The sequence below is a fragment of the Pelobates fuscus genome, chromosome 10, assembly GCF_036172605.1.
Source record: "Pelobates fuscus isolate aPelFus1 chromosome 10, aPelFus1.pri, whole genome shotgun sequence".
In the NCBI taxonomy this organism is placed as follows: Eukaryota; Metazoa; Chordata; class Amphibia; order Anura; family Pelobatidae; genus Pelobates; species Pelobates fuscus.
Window position 1 is genome coordinate 129725309 of NC_086326.1, and position 23286 is coordinate 129748594.

At 46.4% G+C, this 23286-nt stretch overlaps 1 protein-coding gene across 1 annotated transcript in view; it reads left to right on the forward strand.

Moving 5' to 3' along the window:
• Positions 1-1562: 1562 nt before the first annotated feature.
• LOC134574801 (pulmonary surfactant-associated protein D-like) overlaps positions 1563-23286 on the forward strand; it is a 63623-nt gene continuing 41899 nt past the window's right edge. The window contains exons 1-3 of the mRNA XM_063433869.1: positions 1563-1719; positions 2024-2140; positions 5140-5223. Coding sequence (XP_063289939.1) covers positions 1563-1719; positions 2024-2140; positions 5140-5223 — 358 coding nt within the window. The remainder of the gene's footprint in view (positions 1720-2023; positions 2141-5139; positions 5224-23286) is intronic.

The window sequence follows — 23286 nt, forward strand, 5'->3', positions numbered from 1 at the left end:
GGTGGTCCATGTGGTGAGAGTGAACTCTAGCCCCGGTCTCCAGGGCTAGAGTTCACTCTCGCGAGATCCGGAGCGTTGCCGTGGCCGAAGGACCTGGAGGAGCTGCAGACTGAGCTCCTCCAGGTCCTCTCTCTCTCTTCCTCCTCTGCCGGCGGCTAGCAAACAGTGCCTGCAGACCGGAGAGGGAGATCTCCCCTCTGGTCCATGAAGGCACATTGCAGGGCTGGAGCTTGGACAGCGCCAGCCCTGCATTAGCCGGCAGGGGAAAGGGAGAACCTCGGATTCTCGGGGGGGGGGGGGGTGGGCAATTGCCCCATTGCCCCCCGCCTGGATCCGCCAGTGGTTGGAGGGAAAGGAGGGAGGTTTTTATGCATTGGGCACCTATCTTCAGATGAGAGGAAGTCCCTGAGAGGGATGAAATGCGTAGGACTTGATTTTACCTTGATTTTTTGATGCCAGTTGTTCTTTACTTCTGTGTAAGTAAATACATTTTGTACTGCGCACTTGATCTATATAGTCATCTTATTTGGCTGCACTTTATGTATTATGAATAAAAGAGACCCACAACACCCAACTCCATGAATTGAGAAGGCATACATCTAAAGATTTCTGAAGGCTCTTTATTTGGCTTTAAAGTGTGAGTGACCCATTGGCACCTAAATATATGCCCATTTGTCTCCCTTAGCTGGACTCACCCTATATATTATATTTACATTGACTGAAGATTTGAGGAGATCTTCAGGTAACTCCATTGTTAGAAGGGAAGTTAAGTGTTTTAATATGCACTTTGGCTCACTTCCGTGCAATTACACTTATATGCACTTTATTTGATTGAAGCACTTTAACTGTGTGATATTGTGAAAGATTCTGTATTTTTTGTCATGAAGCTTTTTATATTGAAACCAAATTTAACATAGGTACTGTATTAGCTGTAGTCATTTACACTTTCAAAAAAAATGTTCTTTCGGGGGAAGCCAGTCACAGACTAAAGCAGACATGCATGTCCTCGGCTCCTGAGAGACATTGTGTAATTAAACATATTATACCTTGAGATTGAGAGACTGCTCTCAGACCTCTATGAGCAGAATGGGTTGTTAATCTAAACTTCGCCGGAGCAAAGTGACATTTTCTTTAAACATCTCCAGTCAATATTGACTATACATATAATAATAATGCGTTTTGTTTGCATATCAGATTCATGCTTATAATTTATTGTTTTAATTGTCCCACAGTAATCCAAAAATCTGTTATTTTCCTTTGTTTCTCCAGAGTTTGTTTACATTGTGCAATACGCTGTAGAATTATCATCTAATAATCTTTTCTTTGGAGGAAGCTGAGACGACTATATATTAATGTGCCTGTCCCATTTCTTCTCAACACTTTCTCCAGCAAGCACATTGGTGTGGAAAAAGGTATGCAATGCTTTATTAACACTCTATAAAAATTTATCTGATGCATCTAACAATTTTTAGTTATACAGACCTTTTACTTTATGTGTTTGTGTATTTTAATATTTAATTTGTTTATATATTTTAACCTATAGGTATAAAAAAACTTCAAATATGAACCATTTTTGGATTCTCGGTTTCATTGCACTTACTGTGCCATTTGTAGCAGCCAGTAACCAGATATGCCAAGATATATCAAACAATACCTGTGCTGTAATTTCATTTGCAAAAGATGGAAACACAGGACCACAGGGTGAAAAAGGCGAGAGAGGTACGCAGCTCAGGTTATAATCACTATCTATGGAACACTGATTTGATTTCAGCCACAAATGTCATCAGGAGGAATGATCGCAAAGTACAACTAATTACAACAAATATTGTTGTGCAACATTGCTCTGTTTGTCTCACAATTAATCATACATATCCTTTCACAGATGAATAGATACATATTCATATTTTGCTATCAATACTATAATCTAAAATACTTTTTATTGGTGGAATACGGGGATTTCAAAAATGATAAGACATCAACTCATCACATTGGTATCATTTTGTTTTAATTTAATTCTATTTAGGACCAATTGGACTGCAAGGCCCTCTAGGACCTCCAGGAATTCCTGGACCACCAGGACTAAAAGGAGAACAGGGATCACCAGGTCCAAAGGGGGATACAGGTGACAGTGGTGCTTCAGGTATGTGTAAAAGTTTATCTTTCCAACTTATTCAAACATATGTACCCATAATACATAATACATACTGTTATCTAGCATGGATGCAATATTTAAAAATAATAATAATAATAAGTCCCTTTTACTCCTCCTATGACTTGTTACAAATAATTCTTGCTCTGAATTTGTCTTAATTACTGTGGTTAATATACAATAGAAATCTAATATTAGAATAAAATACATGTGCTGCTGTACATTTCCATGTGCATAGTGGTATATGTACGCAGGGCCGGTGCAAGGATTTTTGCCGCCCCATATGTCCTGCCCACCATGTGACATCACAATGCCCCGCCCATATGCTCTGCCATATGGGCCAACGCCAGTCTTCACAAAGTGTCTTTTATCTGAAAAGACAGTGTGTTTACATTAAAAAGCCTACAGGCACAGGCTATAGACACCAGAACCACTACATTATGCTGTAGTGCTTCTGGTGACTATAGTATCCATTTAATGTGAGGTAAATTAGAGATTAGTGCCACTAATAATATATTGGATTGCCTACTTACCACCAGATGAGGACAAGAGGCTGGTGATGGGCTCAGTCTGGCTCCACAGGTCTTGTGTAGAAGAGGCTCTCTGGAGACTGTTTTTAACAGTGCTCACAACAATTAACGAACAGGAAGCAGCTCCATTTTTTAGGGCCCCTTACACAGCTCAAGGTCTGGGCCCCCAGGGCTTGACCGTGAGTATGCCTACAATGCCCACCCATAAATCCACCTACATGGCCCATCCATGAGTTGGGGATGTTTCATGTGTGCAATTTGTGTAAGGGATGTAGTGTGTTTATAGGGGATGCAGTGTGTGTTTGCATGTAAGGAATGCATTTTATGTTTCTGTGTGTGTGTGTGTGTGTGTGTGTGTAAGGGGTGCAAGGTTTGTTTCTGAGTATGTAATTGAATGCAGTGTGTGTCTGTAAGGGGTGCATTAATTATGTAAGAGTTGCATTTTGTTTCTGTGTGTAAGAGAATGAGTGTTTGTGTGAACGTAAGGGATGCATTGTGTGTTTCAGGTGTGTCTGTGTGTGAGTAGGAATGCATTGTATGTTTCTGTGTGTGTGGAGGAGGAGATGCATTGTGTATGTGTGTAGTGTAAAAGAAAGGGTTTGTGGGGTAGGATAGGGACTGAGAGGGGAGCAGCTCTTTATTCAATTTTAAAAAAATTCATAGTGCTCTCCCCTCCGGTCAATTATTGATTTCCCCTTCCCTTCTGTCCCTCCGTGTTCTCCCCTTCTGTCCCTTAGTGCTCTCCCTTGGCCCCCTGTCCCTCTGCAGTCCCCCCTTGGTGGTCTTCTCACTCCCCCATCCCCCCCTTAGTGGTCCTCCTTCTCCCAAACCCCTTAGTAGACCTTCCCCTACTCCCCCCACCCCCTTAGTGGTAATCTCCGGCCCCCCTCAGTGGTCATTATCCTCTCTCCCCCCCCTTAGTGGTCCTTACCCTCCTCCCCTCTCCTTAGTGGTCCTCCCTCCTTACCCCCCTTTGGTGGTTCTTCCCCCCCCCTTAGTCGTCCTCCCTCTCCCAAACCCCTAGTGGACCTCCCCTCCTCCTCCCTCAGTGGTCCTTACCACCCCACCCCCGTTCCCCCTGTGTTCCTTCACCCCCCTCCCCCAGTGGTCCTTACTCCACCCTCCCCTCCCCTAGTGGTCCTTACTCCCCCCTCCCCTCCCCTAGTGGTCCTTACCCTCCCCTCCCCTAGTGGTCCTTACTCCCCCCCTCCCTTAGTGGTCCTTACTCCCCCCCTCCCCTAGTGGTCCTTACTCCCCCCTCACCCAGTGGTCCTTACTCCCCCCCTCCCCTAGTTGTCCTTACCCTTCCCTCCCCTAGTGGTCCTTACTCTCCCCCCTAGCCTCCCCTAGTGGTCCTTACCCCCCCTAGTGGTCCTTACCCTTCCCTCCCCTAGTGGTCCTTACCCTTCCCTCCCCTCGTGGTCCTTATCCCCCCCTCCCCTCGTGGTCCTTATCCCCCCCTCCCCTCGTGGTCCTTATCCCCCCCTCCCCTCGTGGTCCTTACCCCCCTCAGTGGTCCTTACCCCCGTTGTCCTTATCCCCCCCTCGTGGTCCTTATCCCCTCCCTCCCCTAGTGGTCCTTACCCTACCCTCCCCTAGTGGTCCTTCCTCCCTCCTCCCCTCCCCTAGTGGTCCTTACCCTTCCCTCCCCTAGTGGTCCTTCCTCCCCCTCCCCTAGTGGTCCTTACTCCCCCCTCCCCTCCCCTAGTGGTCCTTCACCCCCCCTCGTGGTCCTTACCCCCCACCCAGTGTTTCTTACCCCCGTTGTCCTTATCCCCCCTCCCTCCCCTAGTGGTCCTTACCCTCCCCTCCTGCCCATGTGGCGTGGCCGGGTGGCGCGGAACGCAGGACAGGAACCTCTGTTTCCTGTACCCGCCCGCCGGCGGACTGAAGGGAAGCGCTCACTGAGTGCTCACTTCCTGTCATTCCGCCGGCGGCCGGGTACAGGAAACAGAGGTTCCTGTCCCGCATTCCGCGCCGCCCGGCCACGCTACATTGAGAGACCGGCAGGAGGGAGCACTCTGTGCTTCCCTCCTGCCGGTCACTCAAACCTGGCCGCCCTCCATGCAGCAGTGCTGCGCCGCCTGAGGCTTGCAAAAGCGCTCAGGCGGCGCAGCATGAGGAGCTGCACCGGTGACACCGGGCACTAGGTCGCCTTACAGGTAGCGCCGGCCCTGTATGTACGCCTAGGGAAACATTTCATAGGGATTTGACTCCATACTGAAATAAAATGTGCAAAACACCTTTATTTGACTCTTCTGAGTATCACAGTGTTCTCCGTTGCACTCGGAAAAGTGATACCACTACTGTAAACATAAAGAATGATCTGCCTGTTCCAACCACTGGGAACCCACTAAAATGTAACAGGGACTTATTTTTAGGGCTACAATCCAGTGGCTTATAGTGTCAATGTGTTTGGCACAATGTGAATTCATCACATGATATTGGTTATCATTTCAGCTCTTGAAGCACTGAAACTTAAAGTAGCCTCAATGGAACAACAACTTCGATCTGTTCAGGACAAGTTAGAGGTTCAGAAGAAAGGTTAGTAGTACAATATATAACATCACCAAATGTATTGTAAATTGTACTGTATGCACATTTTCAGTATAATGATTAAACAGTTACAGTGTATACGATTAATATTAGGGGCCATGACCTGACTGAGCATGGTGCAGGATGTGTGCTGATGGAGCTTTGCACCCCTAGCAGTTTAAAAGCTATAATGCCACCCCTTTTGCTCAAAAATGCTCTGCACAAAGAAGCCCACAGGCTCTGGTACAACACAGACAGGGTCTCCTCGCCACTGCATGGGTACCCTGGGAAATTGTATATCAACGTTCGACATATTGCTTCAGGGATCACAGCCACCCAACAGGGACATTTTTTACTTACCCTGCTCATGCAAATGGAGGATTTGAAGATTAGGAGTTGGAAGCAGAATAAAAGGTACATGGCCTACCTGAACTAGACACTATCTCTCTACCTGAAAACTTGGTCCCTCCATATTTTAAGCAAGGAAGCCCAGCTGAAATGCTCTTTGATCAGAACCATTGGTTGTTGGGTCAGCTGAAGCAAAACGGTAGGCCCTGAGATGTTATCTGTTGCCTACACTCCTATAGCCTGAAGGAGAAAATTATGGCAGCCACTAGAAATTCAGCTTCTATCATGTTCCAAGGTGCAGAAGTGTCTGTAACAAACTGAACCTCTTCACGGTTCTTGAAGTGGCCTGCAGGCCAGCTTCTTGTCCCAGGACTATGGCCCCTGTGATAGACCTTGGTTAAAGCACTGTAAAAAGGCACTGTTCGTGTCTTTTGGACTGCATGGTTCGGCATATGGATGTATCGAATGGATTGAACCCATCCTGTTCTTATCCTGAATGAACTCCTGAATAGTTGGACCACCCGTGGGAGTCGTGTGCTGCCAATTGACCCTTTTGATCTCATTAACACTTCAAAACCGCAACGTTCTAAGAGATCGGATGGGTGGTCGTTGTTCGTATGGACGAACACGTTGCGGCGGCCATCTTTCTCAGACGAATATAACCGAACATACGTGAAGATAGAAGTTCCAGCGGTGTTTGGTTGTCGAATGCATGGACTTATAATCGGACACTCGATGGCGCGAACACCGCTGGAACTTCCATATCCATGTATGTTCGGTTATATTCATCTGAGAAGAGCGGCATTCGGTGGGAACACACTCCTGAACAAGGGACACAGTCTAAGTGCACATATGAACTGGTTGCATTCATACTTTTACTGTACTTCGTACTCACGAATGGGACCGACCAAACACAGCCCAATTCCATGGAACTATTTTGGGCAGGAGCCTGGTGTGCGGTCGGTCTAAACTATATCCCCATGGCATTTCGGCTGCGTTTGCAGGATCCAAGTGCTTTGGGGAAATGTTGGGCACTCAGATCCAGGCTATCTGGGGATATAGGACTTGAGGGGGTACTCAATTGTTAAATGTATGTTTTTGGGGTGTGTTTGATCTGTATGTCCTGTAGTTAATGTAATTATGTGGATGTTTTACTGTAGTCTCCTTTTAGCTCTAGTGGAGAATGCCACTGGAATATGTCACGGTAAACCCCTTGCATGAGGATTCACATAAAAGGCCATGTGTGGCTCCCATTAAAGCAGTTCCACTTCACCCTCAACAAAGAGCCTCGTCTCATGTGTGGAGAGAACAGCTATATTCACTCTGTGGATTGCTTTAACCCCTTAAGGACACAACTTCTGGAATAAAAGGGAATCATGACGGAATATATCCGTCATCTGTCCTTAAGGGGTTAATCATTATACTCCCTTGAATTACAACTGGTGCTACCTGCTTTTTTACTCTCTGTATTTGGAGAGGTCTACCACTGGAAGCTGGATCCTGGTCTTGGGTCTAGGGTGGGTGGAGGACATGAGACCCCAACCAAGCTGTAATGCTGGCTGCAGGATTACGGTGTCCAGTGGAGTGCTTGGAAGTACTCGGGATGCTAGTAAGCATCAATTGGCCGAGGCACCCAGTCAGGGTGCCAGGCGGTCAGCCACAGTGTCCCTATTTCAAGACCTCTTGGATGTAACACAGGACACAAGGAGGGCTCTATGACCAGAGACTAAGGCACTAAGAAATAAGGGAATTGCCACTCGGACTTCCCTTTCAGCTTGCAGGGCAATTCCTGGCTAGTGATTTGGTGTCCTGATGACATACCCAGGTTTCTACAAGCATTTAATTTATGGAAATCCAAGTTCAGAATTGGTTGATCGAGGAACAGGTGATCCCAAAGAGATGATCATCTGTATCTCCCCTGTCCCAACCAGTGTATACTGATGAAGACTCACCTATGAGAAGATGGGGTGAATCAGATGGCACTGAAGAGTGATTTTGCCAACTCCAGAGCTGGGCAGGAATGGTTAGTGGTCCTGCTGCCTTGATGATAACGACTTGCCTTACTGAAAAGAGGTACGCTTTACTTTTGGAAGTGTATGGTGATATGCTGTTGCGATAGGGTATTTTTGACTGGGTTGGGAGGGTGGCTGATCGGGCACATTTGATCTGCGCACCTACTTGCCAGAATATGGAGTGGCAAGAAACCCCCTTTTGATGTAGATGGATATTGAACAGATGGTTCAAGAGGACTTAAAGGGACCCTCTAGGCACCCAGACCACTTCTGCGCATTGGAGTGGTCTGGGTGCCAACTCCCACTACTCTTAACCCTGCAAGTGTAATTATTGCAGTTTTTTATAATGTGTCAATGAAAATTTACACAATTGCAGACGGAAACCTGTATGTCTGAATCCCTAGAATTAAAGGATTACTATAGTGTCAGGAAAACAAACTCGACACTATATTGGGGGATCCTCAACCTCAGGGCCCCCTCCCGCTGGGCTGAAGGGGTTTTAGGCAGTATCTAGGCACCTCTGGGTGAACCCAAGGTTGCTGTGGCACTGCTCTGTTCATTGTGGTGCCATTTGGAAGGCGTTTGCCAGCGGTGACGTTGCGGCAGCGGAGATTGTGGGGCTGAGAAAGCTGGATCATATCAGTCCGGTACATGGGTGTCCGGTAGGCCCAGGGATTGGGTAACAGCTGGTACATCTTGTACCAAAGAGAGGGAGTATGAGGTGCCTTTGTGGTTTGTTATTAAGGCGAAGGGGAACCCCCATCTGTACCTGATGTTTCTCGATCATAGCTGGTCCGTTATGAGTTTCAAAGCCCGTCTTATCTGGAGGGTAGCCCAGGAGATATCTGGATATATCTAAATGGGATAGTTATGGAACAAAAGTGGTTGTGATGTTTGGTTCAGTGCACAGAGGATCTCCTCGTTAAGGAAAAAGTAGTGCAGGTGGCATACGACATCCCTGGGAGAGTACGGAAATGTTCCTCTCGGCCGAAGAGCCCTGTCTGCCCAGGATCAAGTTGAATAGTATAGAAGAAAAAGAACAATGCTAGGGTAGTACCCCTTTAAGGGGGTGGCTCCCAAGCAAACTGGTAAAGTTATAGAATGGAACACTGATCTTAAGTGAGAATTACCTAGAGCTTGTTAGAGACAAGGAATAAAAAATAATAATGAATGCTAGATAAAGGGGAGTATATAGGGAGAAAAGAAATGCTAACTGGTAGGAACACGATACCAAATCCCTACATCAACAGTGCTACATAGAAACTTTATTAACTGTTATGCAGAAGGGATACAATTGGTGCCAGTGTTGCAATAATGTTGCTTCTAAAACCTATAATAGGCTTGTCTTCAGTACATAGGTAAGTAATTAATACTGCCTGCTAATGTAAGACAAGCTTGTAGGCAATAATCCCCAAAGAAATAATATGTATGAAAGTCTATCTATCCAATAAACAGAATGATAGAGGAGACAGCATAAATAGTTAGGGAGAGTGTAGCCCAAGCTACTATAGAGGCAATAGCAAGAGGGGAGTATCTTACTGATACAGGAGAAACAGTGGACAACTTAGCATATGAAGTATGATCACTGTAATCTAATAAAATACTGCTATATGTGCCACTGTTCTCTAAATAATTCCCTATATTCTGCTAATAAACACCTTCATGGGTGTTCTACGCTAAGAAGGCTGCCTAACTGCTGTCCCTCTGTATCTAATAATCTGACTCTAAACTAAAGAAACATAAGGACTAATGACAAGTTATAGTAACCAAAAAGTGAAAGAAAAAGATTCCCATTTGTGCGTGGGGATGTGCACTGTAAAGTGCCAGAGTGAAGTGGATGGGAATCGCGCTAGAACCCGACGCGCGTTTCGGAGTACGAGACTCCTTCGTCAGGGGCTGAAATTTGACGCCCAAACCTCCCCCGGTATTTAAATGTAGGTTGGCCAATCAGAAGTAAGGTCATGACGTCGTCATTGTTGACATACAGTTTTGTCAATGTGTCAGCTTAATGTGGGCGGAGTTACATGTCCGTTTACGTCAGATGATTGACAGCATTCTCTTCGGTGAGGAGACTCCCTCTTTGTTGTACTAGATATACATGTGCGCTTATGATGTATCAATATTCATCAATGAGAGTATATAGCGATATTAAGCAGCTGCTTGGGTTGTAAAAATCCCTAAAGCCACTTGTAACGGACCGTTTCAGCAGACAAAGGGGTTAAAATCGTTTAGACGATAATCCCCTTTTCAGAGACAGGCATAGCTACTGTAGAATCACCAAAACTCACGAATTGGGCATCCTCCAAGCCATAGCTCCTGCCATACCCGGTGCTCTAGTTCCTTCACCCATTCCTCCAGGGGCTGCACTCCCAGGAAGGGCATCCGCAGGGCCACTTGCTTCTGCAACCGCTGCTCTTCACTGGGGAGACTCTCACCCCGCTGGGATTGTACATTATCCAGGGCCTGGTACCAGATGCCTTTCCTTAATGCATCCCGGAAATTCAGGTCCTCCTCCTCGTATAACACTGCTGGTTCCATCCTGTTGCTTTTAGGGTCGCTGTACTGGGACATGCGTTGCCCCAACTTGTAAATCTAAAGAAATGGTGTTCTGTAGCTGTCCTTCTGGCTGTAGGAACGATCCCACCCCTGCCACCAATTGTAACGGACCGTTTCAGCAGACAAGGGGTTAAAATTGTTTAGGCGATAATGCCCTAAGGTAGCACTCCAAACTCCCGAACTGGAACCTCACGAATAGCTGCTAGCAGACAAATAGGAAAAGCTCCCAAGCGGCTTACACTCCTGGCAATCAGTCTCTAACAGCATACAGTGAATCCCCCCAATAACGAGACAAGGCTCCGTGTTGAGGGTCAAGCAGTGGTCTAATTTACTCAGGGCTACCCGCCCAGTGTTTATGCAGGCAAATCGCCATTATACACGTGGGGACACAAAGACAGTAAAACACCATAAAATGCACAAAGTCACATTTTATACATAAAACATAGGCATGTAACATATCCCCAGATAGCTGGGATCTGAGCGCACAAAACTACCGAATAGCGCTCAGATCCTATTCACACAGTTCAACTGCCATGGAGCCAAAGTCTTTAATTACACGAATTGGCTCCATGGCTGTGCTATCTGGGTTAACATTCACATATACAAACTACCAAATTAAAATGTATTCGGTTAAATCTGCACGAATAAGAACCAGGGGGCTGGAGGCTCAGCGGTGCCTGCACGTAAAAGTGTCCGCTTTAAGTGCACTGATTCTGGGCTGAGCACCGCAGGCCGTCCGGGGAGCTCCACAACACCACCACCGAGCGGCCGCTAAGTGTAACCGCGGCCACCCAGTAACAGTCAATTAAGCTGCGGTTAACCGCAGCTTCAGGGAGGTAAATTTGCAGCACACTCCAGCTCCCAGGTGGTCGCGCATTCGGCTGTTTGTTCGGTAGATAAAATCTACCGAACACCCTGGCAGAAAGGCACAAATCAGCCTTTCTGCAGGGAAAATAAAGTCATTTAAAAGTCTGGTCCATAGTCCAAAGGCAGCAGGCGGGCAACCAGGCTCCTCCAATGCAATGTGGCGAGATTGCTCTCGTCACATCTCTCCCCTTTTCCAAACAGACTAACAGGGTATCTGACCTCCTGCCGGTCAGTGCCCTTGTTAGTCCAGCAGCCCACCCACAAAACAGAAACAGCAGTACAGCCCACCCACAATAAATGGTTACTACACCTGCGTAGAGGAGAACTTTGTCCATATCCAGGTGCCTCACCACGGCCGTGTGGGGGACTGGTAGGCTGCCTTGGTGGGTTGCTGAGTGGGCAGAGACCAGCGGTACTCTGCCCTGGTGCCAGCACTACCACGGGAGTGGTCTGGTTGGAGCCTGGTTGCTGGAGACCGACTGTCTCCCCGTTAGGTGCACAGCTCTGCTGCTGGAGACCGACTGTCTCCCCTTTTGGTGCACAGCTCTGCTGCTGGAGACCGACTGTCTCCCCTTTGGATACACAGCTCTGCTGCCGGAGGGGGAGACCGACTGTCTCCCCTTTGGCTAAACAGCCCTGTCGTGGGGGGGTAGTACCGACCGTCCCTACCCCCTGGGTGGTAAGTGCAGAGCCCACGGTCCCATCTGCACAGGTGTGGGGCTTACAGTCTCCCCCTGGTACATTAAGCTGTCGCTGGGGAGAGGGGGTAACAAGCTCCTCTCCCGATAGAACACTCTGCCGCTGGGGAAAGGAGACTGGGCTCTCTATTCCCTGTACATTACTAATCTGCCGCTGGGGAGAGGTGGTAACAAGCTCCTCTCCCATACATACTTCCAGTCTCTGTGGAGGGAGACCGACTGTCTCTGCTCCCAATACCGTCTCATGCTGCTGGGGAAAGGAGACTGGGCTCTCTATTTCCTGCTGGACACTGCCACTGTGGAATGGAGACTAGGCTCCCAATTCCCGGTACATCACTCAGCCGCTGGGGAATGGAGACTGGGCTCCCAATTCCCGGCACATCACTCGGTCGCTGGGGGATGGAGACTAGGCTCCCAATTCCCGGCACATCACTCGGCCGCTGGCCGAGTATTTCATTATACACATTTCTTTAGTTACTAAAAAATCACGCTGCTGCTGGGGGGCAGGAACAACTACCTCTGCCCCCAGTAACTCAGTCTGCCGCTGGGGAGGGAGGACGCTGCTCTCCTCTCCCTGCACTTCACACTGCTGCTGGGGAATGGAGACTGGACTCCCAATTCCCTGCAGGACCGGAGGAGAGACCTCGGTCCCATCTCTACCGGCCACCTGGGGTCCTTCCCAGTAACACTCTACAATATCTGCCCAGCTGAATGGGTCTTGATCTGGGTCTGTCACCTTACTGTCCTGCTGAGCCTTCCCAATGGAGTGGAAGAGATCTCGGTAGTCCTGCTCCAGTTCCCACTCCAGGGTTGCTAGGTGAGCCAGGTCTTGCTCTACCTCATGGGGTTCATCCCACTCATGCCTACCCTCCCTCTCATAGACAATGTCCTGAAGTCTGGTTTGCGCAGGGCTCCCGAAGCCAGGCACTGCAAAGGACTCCCATAACAAGCCAGGACCATCAAACTCCTCTCCCTCTGGCTTATCATGTTCGTCTGTCCAGGGTATATACTGTGTCATATACCACCAGAGCGCCTGGTAGGCATCCTCCAGCCATAGCTCCTGCCATACCCGGTGCTCTAGTTCCTTCACCCATTCCTCCAGGGGCTGCTCTCCCATGAAGGGCATCCGCAGGGCCACTTGCTTCTGCAACCGCTGCTCTTCACTGGGGAGACTCTCACCCCGCTGGTATTGTACATTATCCAGGGCCTGGTACCAGATGCCTTTCCTCAATGCATCCCGGCCATCCAGATCCTCCTCCTCGTATAACACTGCTGGTTCCATCCTGTTGCTTTTAGGGTCGCTGTACTGGGACATGCGTTGCCCCCAACTTGTAAATCCAAAGAAATGGTGTTCTGTAGCTGTCCTTCTGGCTGTAGGAACGATCCCACCCCTGCCACCAATTGTAATGGACCGTTTCAGCAGACAAGGCGTTAAAATCGTTTAGGCGATAATGCCCTTTTCAGAGACAGGCATAGCTACTGTAGAATCACCAAAACTCACGAATTGAATACAAGTGAATGCACCAAACTCCCGAATTGCATACAAGGGAATAAGGTAGCACTCCAAACTCCCGAACTGGAACCTCACGAATAGCTGCAAGCAGACGAACAGGAAAAGCTCCCAAGCGGCTTACACTCCTGGCAATCAGTCTCTAACAGCATACAGTGAATCCCCCCAATAACGAGACAAGGCTCCGTGTTGTGGGTCAAGCAGTGGTCTCATTTACTCAGGGCCACCCGCCCAGTATTTATGCTGGTCTCCCACCTGGTGGACACTCCCCTAGGGGACCAGATGGAAGACTGTGACAAAGGACAGACAAGTATAATTTTAGGACATACAGTCACAATACTTTCCCACAATGCATCCTGGCTTCCTCTCCTCTGCCCTGGAGATAATTGAGAAGTAATTCAATTATCTCCCAGGACAAAGGCAAATCGCCATTATACACGTGGGGACACAAAGACAGTAAAACACCATAAAATACACAAAGTCACATTTTATACATAAAACATAGACATTAGTGATGTCGCGAACACAACATTTTGGGTTCGCGAACGGCGGACGGGAACTTCCGCAAATGTTCGCGAACGGGCGAACCACACGAACCGCCATAGACTTCAATGGGCAGGTGAATTTTAAAACACACAGGGACTCTTTCTGGCCACAATAGTGATGGAAAAGTTGTTTCAAGGGTACTAACACCTGGACTGTGGCATGCCGGAGGGGGTTCCATGGCAAAACTCCCATGGAAAATTATATAGTTGATGCAGAGTCTGGTTTTAATCCATAAAGGGCATAAATCACCTAACATTCCTAAATTGTTTGGAATAACGTGCTTTAAAACATCAGGTATGATGTTGTATCGATCAGGTAGTGTAAGGGTTATGTCCGCTTCACAGTGACAGACCAAACTCCCCGTTTAACGCACCGCAAACAACCGCAAACAGTCCATTTGCACAACCGCAAACTCCCCATTTGCACAAGGCTGGATACCAAGCTAGCCATGTCCCGTTCCTTGTCCTCACTGATGTCATTGAAGGTCTCTTCCTCCACCCAGCCACGTACAACACCAAGGGTCCCCGAAAGGTGACAACAAGCCCCCTGTATTTTTTTTTTTTTTAAATGTACACTACTGTTACACCAGATATGAGTTGCACTGGTGTGACACTGTGCCATGGCAAGCCCTGAAACGCACACGTGTGAAGGAAACTGACTGCTATTATTTCACAGTCAAATGTCTAGTTTTTTTTTGTAATGTACACTACTGTAACACCAGTGATTGGCCCATGTCATGCCTATGCCCCCAAAACGATCGTGTGTGGGGGTGCTGGAATGACGTGGGCCAATGGGAGCCTGATTCATCTTTTGGCTCCCACTGCCCCTTTTAGAGCGAGCTCGTGACTCGAGCCGTGCTCCTAGTGCCAGGCGGGCCACGTGACCGATCACTGCGGTCAGTGCACGCGGCTAAGTCAGAGAGGAGATCAAGCCGCATGCGGCTCGTGTGGAGGCAGGAGTGATCCAGCCACGCGCGGCTTAAGCTTAGGAGCCAGGTCGGTCCCAGTATAAGGTAAATACAGCCACAACCACTTATCCGACCTGGCTCCTAAGCTTAAGCCGCGCGTGGCTGGATCACAACCACTTGGAAGCACCCAGGTATTACAAGTTATATTTTTTAATAATGGTGAGTGTCGGAGGTCGGATTATATATATACACAAACACGTATATAAATATAATAATTCTATGTATATATTTATGCAATATTTTTACATAATTAGGTAATTTTAATAATTTTTAATAATTACAATTTGCAGGACCTGCCTGACAACCCAGGCCGAAAGTCCAGGGAATTTAATTTGCTAGCCCTGTATTTAACCCTGTAACTTTCTATGACACCATAAAACCTGTACTGTTTTACTTCGCTGAACACAAATATTAGTGTTTCAAAGCAGTAAAATGTATTACAACGATAATATCGTCAGTGAAAGTGACATTTTTCTACACACAAATGGCACTTACCCGAACGAGATAATTGTTGTGATACATTTTACTGTTTTGAAACACAAATTTTTGTGTTCAGCGAAGTCTCCTGAGTATAACAGCACCCCTCATGTACAGGTTTTATGGTTGTAACTGATCAACGGGCACCCTGACTGGGTACCTTCATTGGAGGATGCTCCTAGCGCTTCCTGAGGGCTTCCAGCACTCCAGCCGACACCATAACCACCGTAGACTCCTTCAGAGCGCAAACCAGGAACAAGCTCTTGCAAGAGTTTAGGAGTGATTATAGCAAGGGAATATGCAGAGCATAGCAATCCCTTGTAGCAGATTCCCCTAATAAGAGGCAGGACTCAAATTGAGGGTGAAGAAGAACTGAAGCTTTTAAAGAGACACTGCTTTTATGCACATTTTGCACACACAGTACTGCCCACAGGGCCACAGGGTTTTGTAAAACAACCAATCAATACGTACAATACACTTAGACACTCCTAGCAATTACAGACAAAATACTCCCCTCTGCCTGTGATTTAATTACCTTACACAATGGGTTAATGTAATTATCACTGGCAGAGAAATAAAGTTTTTACACATGTACTATAACTTTAGAACAATACATACAATATTCAAAAAAACATTATTATTCAGCACACTTTAATTATAAACATAGTCAAAATTCAGCCAATTACATCCAGGGGTTTAAAACTTAGCTGGAGGTCCCTTTATGACAGACCGCAAGCACATTTTCCTGCCCAAAACAGTTCCATAGATTTGGGCTGTCCGGTCGGTCAATTTCACACTGAAAAAATGACTAAGCCCCATCGCCGAATGGGACTTAGTCTCTGCTGCTGCAAAATCATTGTGGGAGAAGGTAATGCTCAGCGGTGTTCGCGGAACTGTATAGCCGATTTCGGTTCCATGGATTTGGCTACACACAGCGCTGACCACATTGAATGAACAAAGATGGCCACCGCCACGTGTTCGTTTGCACGAACGGCGGCCCCCCAGCGTTCGGCAATTTACCTACAGCAGGCTCCCAGCCTGGGAAGTAAATTGATGGCACACTTCCACTTCTGGGTGGTCCGCCTGTGGTGTACCTGGTTCAGTAAGCCCCATTTACTGAACCAAGTGGAAAATAGCAATGAACAAAGGATTTTAACAGTCTGGGGACAAAGTCTTAAAGGGGCATTGTTCCCAAAAGTCACAATATGTCCCCAGATGGTTCTTAAAGGGGCATACACAGTCCAATAAAATTCCATTCACTGTCCTTAAAGGGCCAGTAGCCGCACAATAAAAATCTATTATGCCCAAATATGTTCTTAAAGGGCAATACATCACAGGGGCCGTAGTCACAGGGCAGGAGGCGGGCAAGCAGGCCCCTCCAAAAGCTCATGGCAAACTCCCTTAAAGGGGTGAGTTTGCTACAATGGTGTTTTTAAAAGTTACTGAGTCAAATATAAGGCTTGCGTTTCAGTTTTTTCACATTGAAATTAGCTAGATTGTTTACGTTGCCTTTGAGACCGTATGGTAGCCCAGGAATGAGAATTACCCCCATGATGGCATACCATTTGCAATAGTAGACTACCCAAGGTATTTCAAAAGGGGCATGTCCAGTCTTTCTTAGTAGCCACTTAGTCACAAACACTGGCCAAAATTGGCATTCAGATTAGTTTTTTGCATTTTTCCCCCCTAGCTGGCGGGGGGAGCATGAGGTACACTAATTACAATCACTGGGGGGCTACGATATTAGGTGAAATTGCGCACGAACATCGGCCATCTTAAATCTTGCGAGACTGCAAGATTCACTTCAGCCATCTTAATTTACCCAGATCATGATTTACAGTTACAACACTGTTCAGAGACAATTCCTGCGGATTACTAAATGCCTGTTAGGAGTTGTAATATATTTATAGTTGGTTCTGAAATATGTAGAATATGTATAATCACCAAGGGTGCTTTCCCTACACTAAACAGTCTTCTCGAGGGGTGGACCTTCCATCTTATTAAGGGGTGTAACCCACATGTAAATAGTGTCTCACAGTTCCATATCAAACAGTGCACACTAGGGTGAATCTCCAGACGGACTTTCCGCATCCGGAGGCTTATCAATAAAGGGCTGACCCGCCGTACTACTGAGGTAACACCCCACTCATACACAACATTAATAGGTAACCCCAAGCATATATATATATATATATATATATATATGCCCAGTAGTGTCGAGCGGATTTCAAATAAGGGTGACCCCCTTTTAAGCTTGGGTGACCCCCCCAAGCATTCTAAACCACGGAGACACTGTAATGGGGTGACCCCCCTTCTTGGTACCAAATATAGACAGCATGTCGGAACAGTACCGTACTAAATCACCTCAGTGGGCCCACTAACAGCGGGCTCGAATTGCCCGATACCCTGGGTGAACCACAGTTGTACGTGGAGGCTCGCTGTTTGTTCTTACATGTTTACTCCTGTATCTGAACCTATCTGAACCCATATTCCTCAGACTCAACTAACACACCTCATGAGCGACTCACCTTAGCCTCACACTCAAGACTTTCAGTCTATGATAAATGCTGCTGTTGCAGCCTCAGTAGAAAAAGTAATCTCCAAGATGATGTGACAGAGTCTTCCAGAGATGGCGGACCATGGTGTCCCACCTGCCAATTAACTTATGGGCTACGAGACCCCTAAAGACTGAGTACTCGTGTCCAAACAACACTGGAAGGGTACCAACATGGGCCCTCTGAGAACTAAAGGCAAGACTCCCTGAAATGGATCCCTGATATGTCCAAAATATTTTTTTGAGATGCCCCCCCTTTTATAACGGAGACTCCTGCAAATCAGCCGACAAAGGGGAGGACGGTACTTCCCCAACACCCACGATGTGCCTATGTTTAACCTCCGCACGATCAGACACCCGAGATCTTCGGAATGGGGGCTGCCAAACCATCTGACACATTTCCTACTTTTCTGGGTACGAAAGCCTATGGAAAAAGAGAGGCATGCTCAACTCAGAGCCGAATGCTCTCACCACCTTCTCCCCGATAACAAAGCACACACTACATAATTCTACACCACAGGGGTGACGTTAGGTCCCGCTCTGGTCGGAACTCCCGGAAGGGGCTTAAAGCATCAGATAACTACTCGACTTGCTCGGCCCACTGAATAAGATACTTTATTATGCGGACTTGACACTCTCACAGAGCACTCCTCTGGATGCCAATAACAAACAAGAATGGGTGCAATGAGCTATATACTTCCTGGGCAATACAAATGTGGCTGCATGGGCTGAATACCGCAAGGCAGCCCTTCTCAAGATGTACACAAAACTCGAGGAGTTAGGGAAAAGGATTAGGTCCATTGGCTAATAGTTTCTTGTTCGGGGAGTCATTTATAGCGGAAATGAAGAAACATTTGTAGATACCTCTTTTTCAACACTCTCATTCACAATGTAACCTCTGGCAGACTGTTTCCTTTTCACAGATTAGAAAGCAATCTCTACAGATGCATGGATCCTCCAGACGGTCAGAGGATATGTCATAGAATTTCTCTATACACCCGTAAAAACTGATCCAGTGTGCTTATACTTCATCAGAAGAATCTGTTCAATCCTTGGGGGTCACAGGTTTAATTCCCCAAAACCGCCTCAGCTGCGAGTATTGGAGGACCACAAAAACCTCATAGATGAGGAGATTTGCACCTTATTCACCAAAAGCACTGTGCAATTCGCTCCAGACGACACTGGTTATTTCAGCAATATCTTTATGGTCAAAAGGTAGACGGGAGACTATTAACCCATAATCAACCTACGCCTACTCAACAAATGTGTGGTGTATTATCACTGCAAGATGGAAGGTATCCATCTTCTGTGGGATCTGCTCCTCGCCTAAGATTGGTTCACTTGTCTGGATTTGAAGGACACATACCTTTCCATGCCAGTCACACCAGGGAGCACTCCATTCCTTGGTTTCAGTTGACAGGACCGACCGTGCCAATTCACGTGTCTACCATTCGGGCTCAGCCCATGGTACTTCAAGAAACTCCTAAAGCCAGTCATGGTGCACCTTCTCTCCAAGGGAGCCTGTTGCCTCATCTATCTAGACGAAATGCTGATATTCTGCGAGTCTGCGTTCAAACTCTTCTATCAAATGAGACGTAAAGTTCTATTTCTGGAATCATTGTGTTTTATGGGGAACAGAGAGAAATCGGCTCTGCCTCCATCCCGAGTAGTCTAATTCCTTGGATTTGAAACAGATTAATAAATTGTGTCCTATAACTTCCCACTTAGAATATTACCTCAATTAACAGGGAGATACTGCACAAGGACTCCATTCCCCTTCACTTCCTTGCCAAAGTGATGGGACTCCTTTCCTCTTCGATACAGGGCATCTTCCCAGGGACTCTGCATTACCGGGCTATGCAACAGCCGAAAGCCCATTACATAACACACCTATGATCACTGGGTGATGGTCTCCCCAGAGGTGTGAACAGAACTTCATTGATGGCTCCTACATATACCGGCATGAAGCAGTAGAGCCATCTTCAGATCCTCACAAGATTTCATAGTGGAATTGACCATCAGCCTCTGGGAATGGAGAGCTCACTGCACACATGCTTCCACTGGGGAAGAGACTGATGGCGGGATCATTTGCGATCTGTATCTAGCCAAGGACATGTCCGATGACTATTCTCCTCCACATGGACAATTTATCCACGATTCAATACACAAACCACCTGGGCGGAGCCTAATTTTGGGCTCTAACAGTAACAATAAGGGACATTTATCGTTTCTGCCTTCTACACATCAGTCTACGAGCAGAGTACCTTCAGGAGATCACCAACCTCACTGCGGACTGGTTTTCTTGCCAGTGATTGGTGACTGGACACCGCTGTGTCTACCATGATGTGAACTTTCCAGCTTCTGACCCCCAGTGTGAAGCATTTCTCCAACCTTGGCCAATGCAAGGGGCATAGGCTTTACCACCTTTCTCGAAGTTGGCAAGAGTCCTTCATCGTCTTCGCATCACAGAGATCTCAATGACGCTCAACAAGCCACTATGGCAGTCCAGCGCAGTACCCGGACCTATTGACTCTATATAGGACCATCCACCACTCCTTCCATAATTTCCCTACTTCTAACGAACCCACAAGGAGGACCTCATCTGCTAGCGCATACAGGACCGCTTGGAACTTATGACCTGGAGTCTCTCCTGATCAATTAAGGGACCAATCGCAATTGACTACAGACTTCTTATGGGGCTCATGGACACCGGGAACTAGATGTAGCTATGTCTCCTCATGGAACACTTGGAGTTACTGGTGTTTGGAGAGGAACAATGATCCCTCTACAGCACCTATCACTATGGTTTTGAATTTTTATCACAGCTTTTTTCATCTCGTAGTTCATACAGTTACATCGAATTGGTACCATCAGCGATCTCGGTGGTTCACATCCCTCAGCAGGGCATACCGGTTGGTCAGGACCTTTGATATGACGTTTACTGCGAGGTATCAAACTATTCAGACTCCAGTACCGAAATACACTCGGTTATGCGTAGATGTAGTTCTCTGCTTCCTGTGGGATTGGCCAGACGATTCAGATTTTTTTTCCCGAAAACTCTTGGTGATGCTCCCACTACTTTTATGTCTCATTTTCCATCCATCGAGTTTCGGAAGTTCACGCTTTCGATGTGAACGGTTTCTCCATATCTCTGGAAGGCATTTCCTTCACAGTGTCGCGATGGACCTAGATGGACTCTAAATCCATATCATATAAGTTTTTTGTATGATGGTTCACCATCTCTGTGTGGTCAACACTTTATTACGTTATGCAGAGGTTTCTACACCTCTTCTGTCTTCAGTATTCTCATTTTATAGACCAAACTTAACATACCAGATCCGACCACCACATTATCTAGGTGGGTACATAGGCTAGTGTCCCTAGCTGGCATGAAGACCTGTTTCGGCACTTATTCGGGGCACGGCTGCGTCTCGGGTGTTCACAGCGGGTGTTTCTCTTACCGATATCCTTCGGATTGGACACGGGAGGAGACTTTCAGGGTATTTTACTTCCATCAGACTTTACACTCATCACTTGTTTTTCTGTCACAGCGTTATAATGCAAAATATGAAATCTCCTGTCATGTTGTAAAATTTTAGATTATGCTAACGTAGTGTACCTATAATCTTAATTTGAATAATGACAGGAGGCAAGTATTTTGCATAACTTTCTTTACTTATTAGTGGGGTAATAGCTGCTTGATACAAGCAGATATTGGACTGTCATTTTGGGGTCAAAAAGGAATTTTTTCCTAGTTTGTTGCAAAATTGGAAGCGCTTCAGACTGGGTTTTTTGCCTTCTTTTGGATCAACAGCAACAACATATGTGAGGAAGGCTGAACTTGATGGATGCAAGTCTATTTTCAGCTATGTAACTATGTAATAATTACTCTTTATGTATGTGGTATTGCACACATTATTATTGTGCTCACATTTGCACATGGCCATGGTAATTACATTTTGCACATGATTATGTCCTCTCATTTGCTCTGTGATTTCATTATGCACTTGTATCCACACAATTATATGCTCACATTGTACTTTTTGCACACGATTTATGTGCTTATATTTTGCACTTATATGTACCCTTTTTGCACATTATGCATGTGGCCTTGGGCTCACATTAAGCACTTTAATGTCACATGATTAAAATACACTTTTAAGGATTTGTTATTTGCACTGCAGTATTAAGGGAATAGCAGCTGGTATTTGCAGTAGAGTATTAAGGGAATGGCAGCTGGTATTCATATTGCACAGATATAGTGTTTTTTATGGGATATACATTTTTATTTAGATTGGGGTTATGGGTTGTGTGCTTGATATTTTTTATATGGTGACACTATTGTATAATGTCAATATATTTTTAGGCTGGATATTGGTAGTAATGTGGAAGGATTGTATTTTTAGGTATTAGGGAATTGTGGTATTAAGTATAGACTGGAAAGCTTACACTGGAAGCAGAGGCGTAACTAGAAACCACTGGGTCCTGGTGCAAAAATTGCCCTGGGGCCCCCACATATGTCTACCCCCCACCCCATATGTCCCCACATCCCCCACACATGCAGACAATAAGATATACATGCAGACACACACACACACAGAGACCCATACATACATACACACACACATACATACAGTTGCAAGAAAAAAGTATGTGAACCCTTTGGAATGATATGGATTTCTGCACAAATTGGTCATGAAATGTGATCTGATCATCATCTAAGTCACAACAATAGACAATCACAGTCTGCTTAAACTAATAACACACAAAGAATGAAATGTTGCCATGTTTTTATTGAACACACCATGTAAACATTCACAGTGCAGGTGGAAAAAGTATGTGAACCCTTGGATTTAATAACTGGTTGAACCTCCTTTGGCAGCAATAACTTCAACCAAACGTTTCCTGTAGTTGCAGATCAGACATGCACAACAGTCAGGAGTAATTCGTGACCATTCCTCTTTACAGAACTGTTTCAGTTCAGCAATATTCTTGGGATGTCTGGTGTGAATCGCTTTCTTTTTTTTTTTAAATTCTTTATTTGTCAGGTCATGCACAAACTGGGTACAAAAGTGAGCACATTACTCATGGTAACATATACATAGGGAAACATATTCAATCGATTTTGCTTAGTCTCTGAGAAGGTCTAGGAAAGATGCCGGGTTAGCCATGCACAGTTTACATATCTGTTACACATATACAGAGGGGCGGCCACACAGGGATGCCGGGATGGACACATGTTCATTGTAAGCTGTCTATTTACATTCAGGTGGTTATATACAGGCATCATTGCTTTTGTGTACCAGAGCCACAGCCCCCATGCGCGGACATCCAGGCGGCCACACAGAGACACCAAAGATGGCCCCGCACCGCCGCCAAGACGGCCACACACAGCAGGCCACCTGTTCCCACCCCGACACCCGCTAGGGGCACCCCACTTGGCATGCACCTTCAGTTCTTCTGGTTGCTGTTGGTGGTGCTTTTGTCAATACCTGGCCATTGTATTTCAACGTTGCGTATTAGTGTCGTTCCCTATC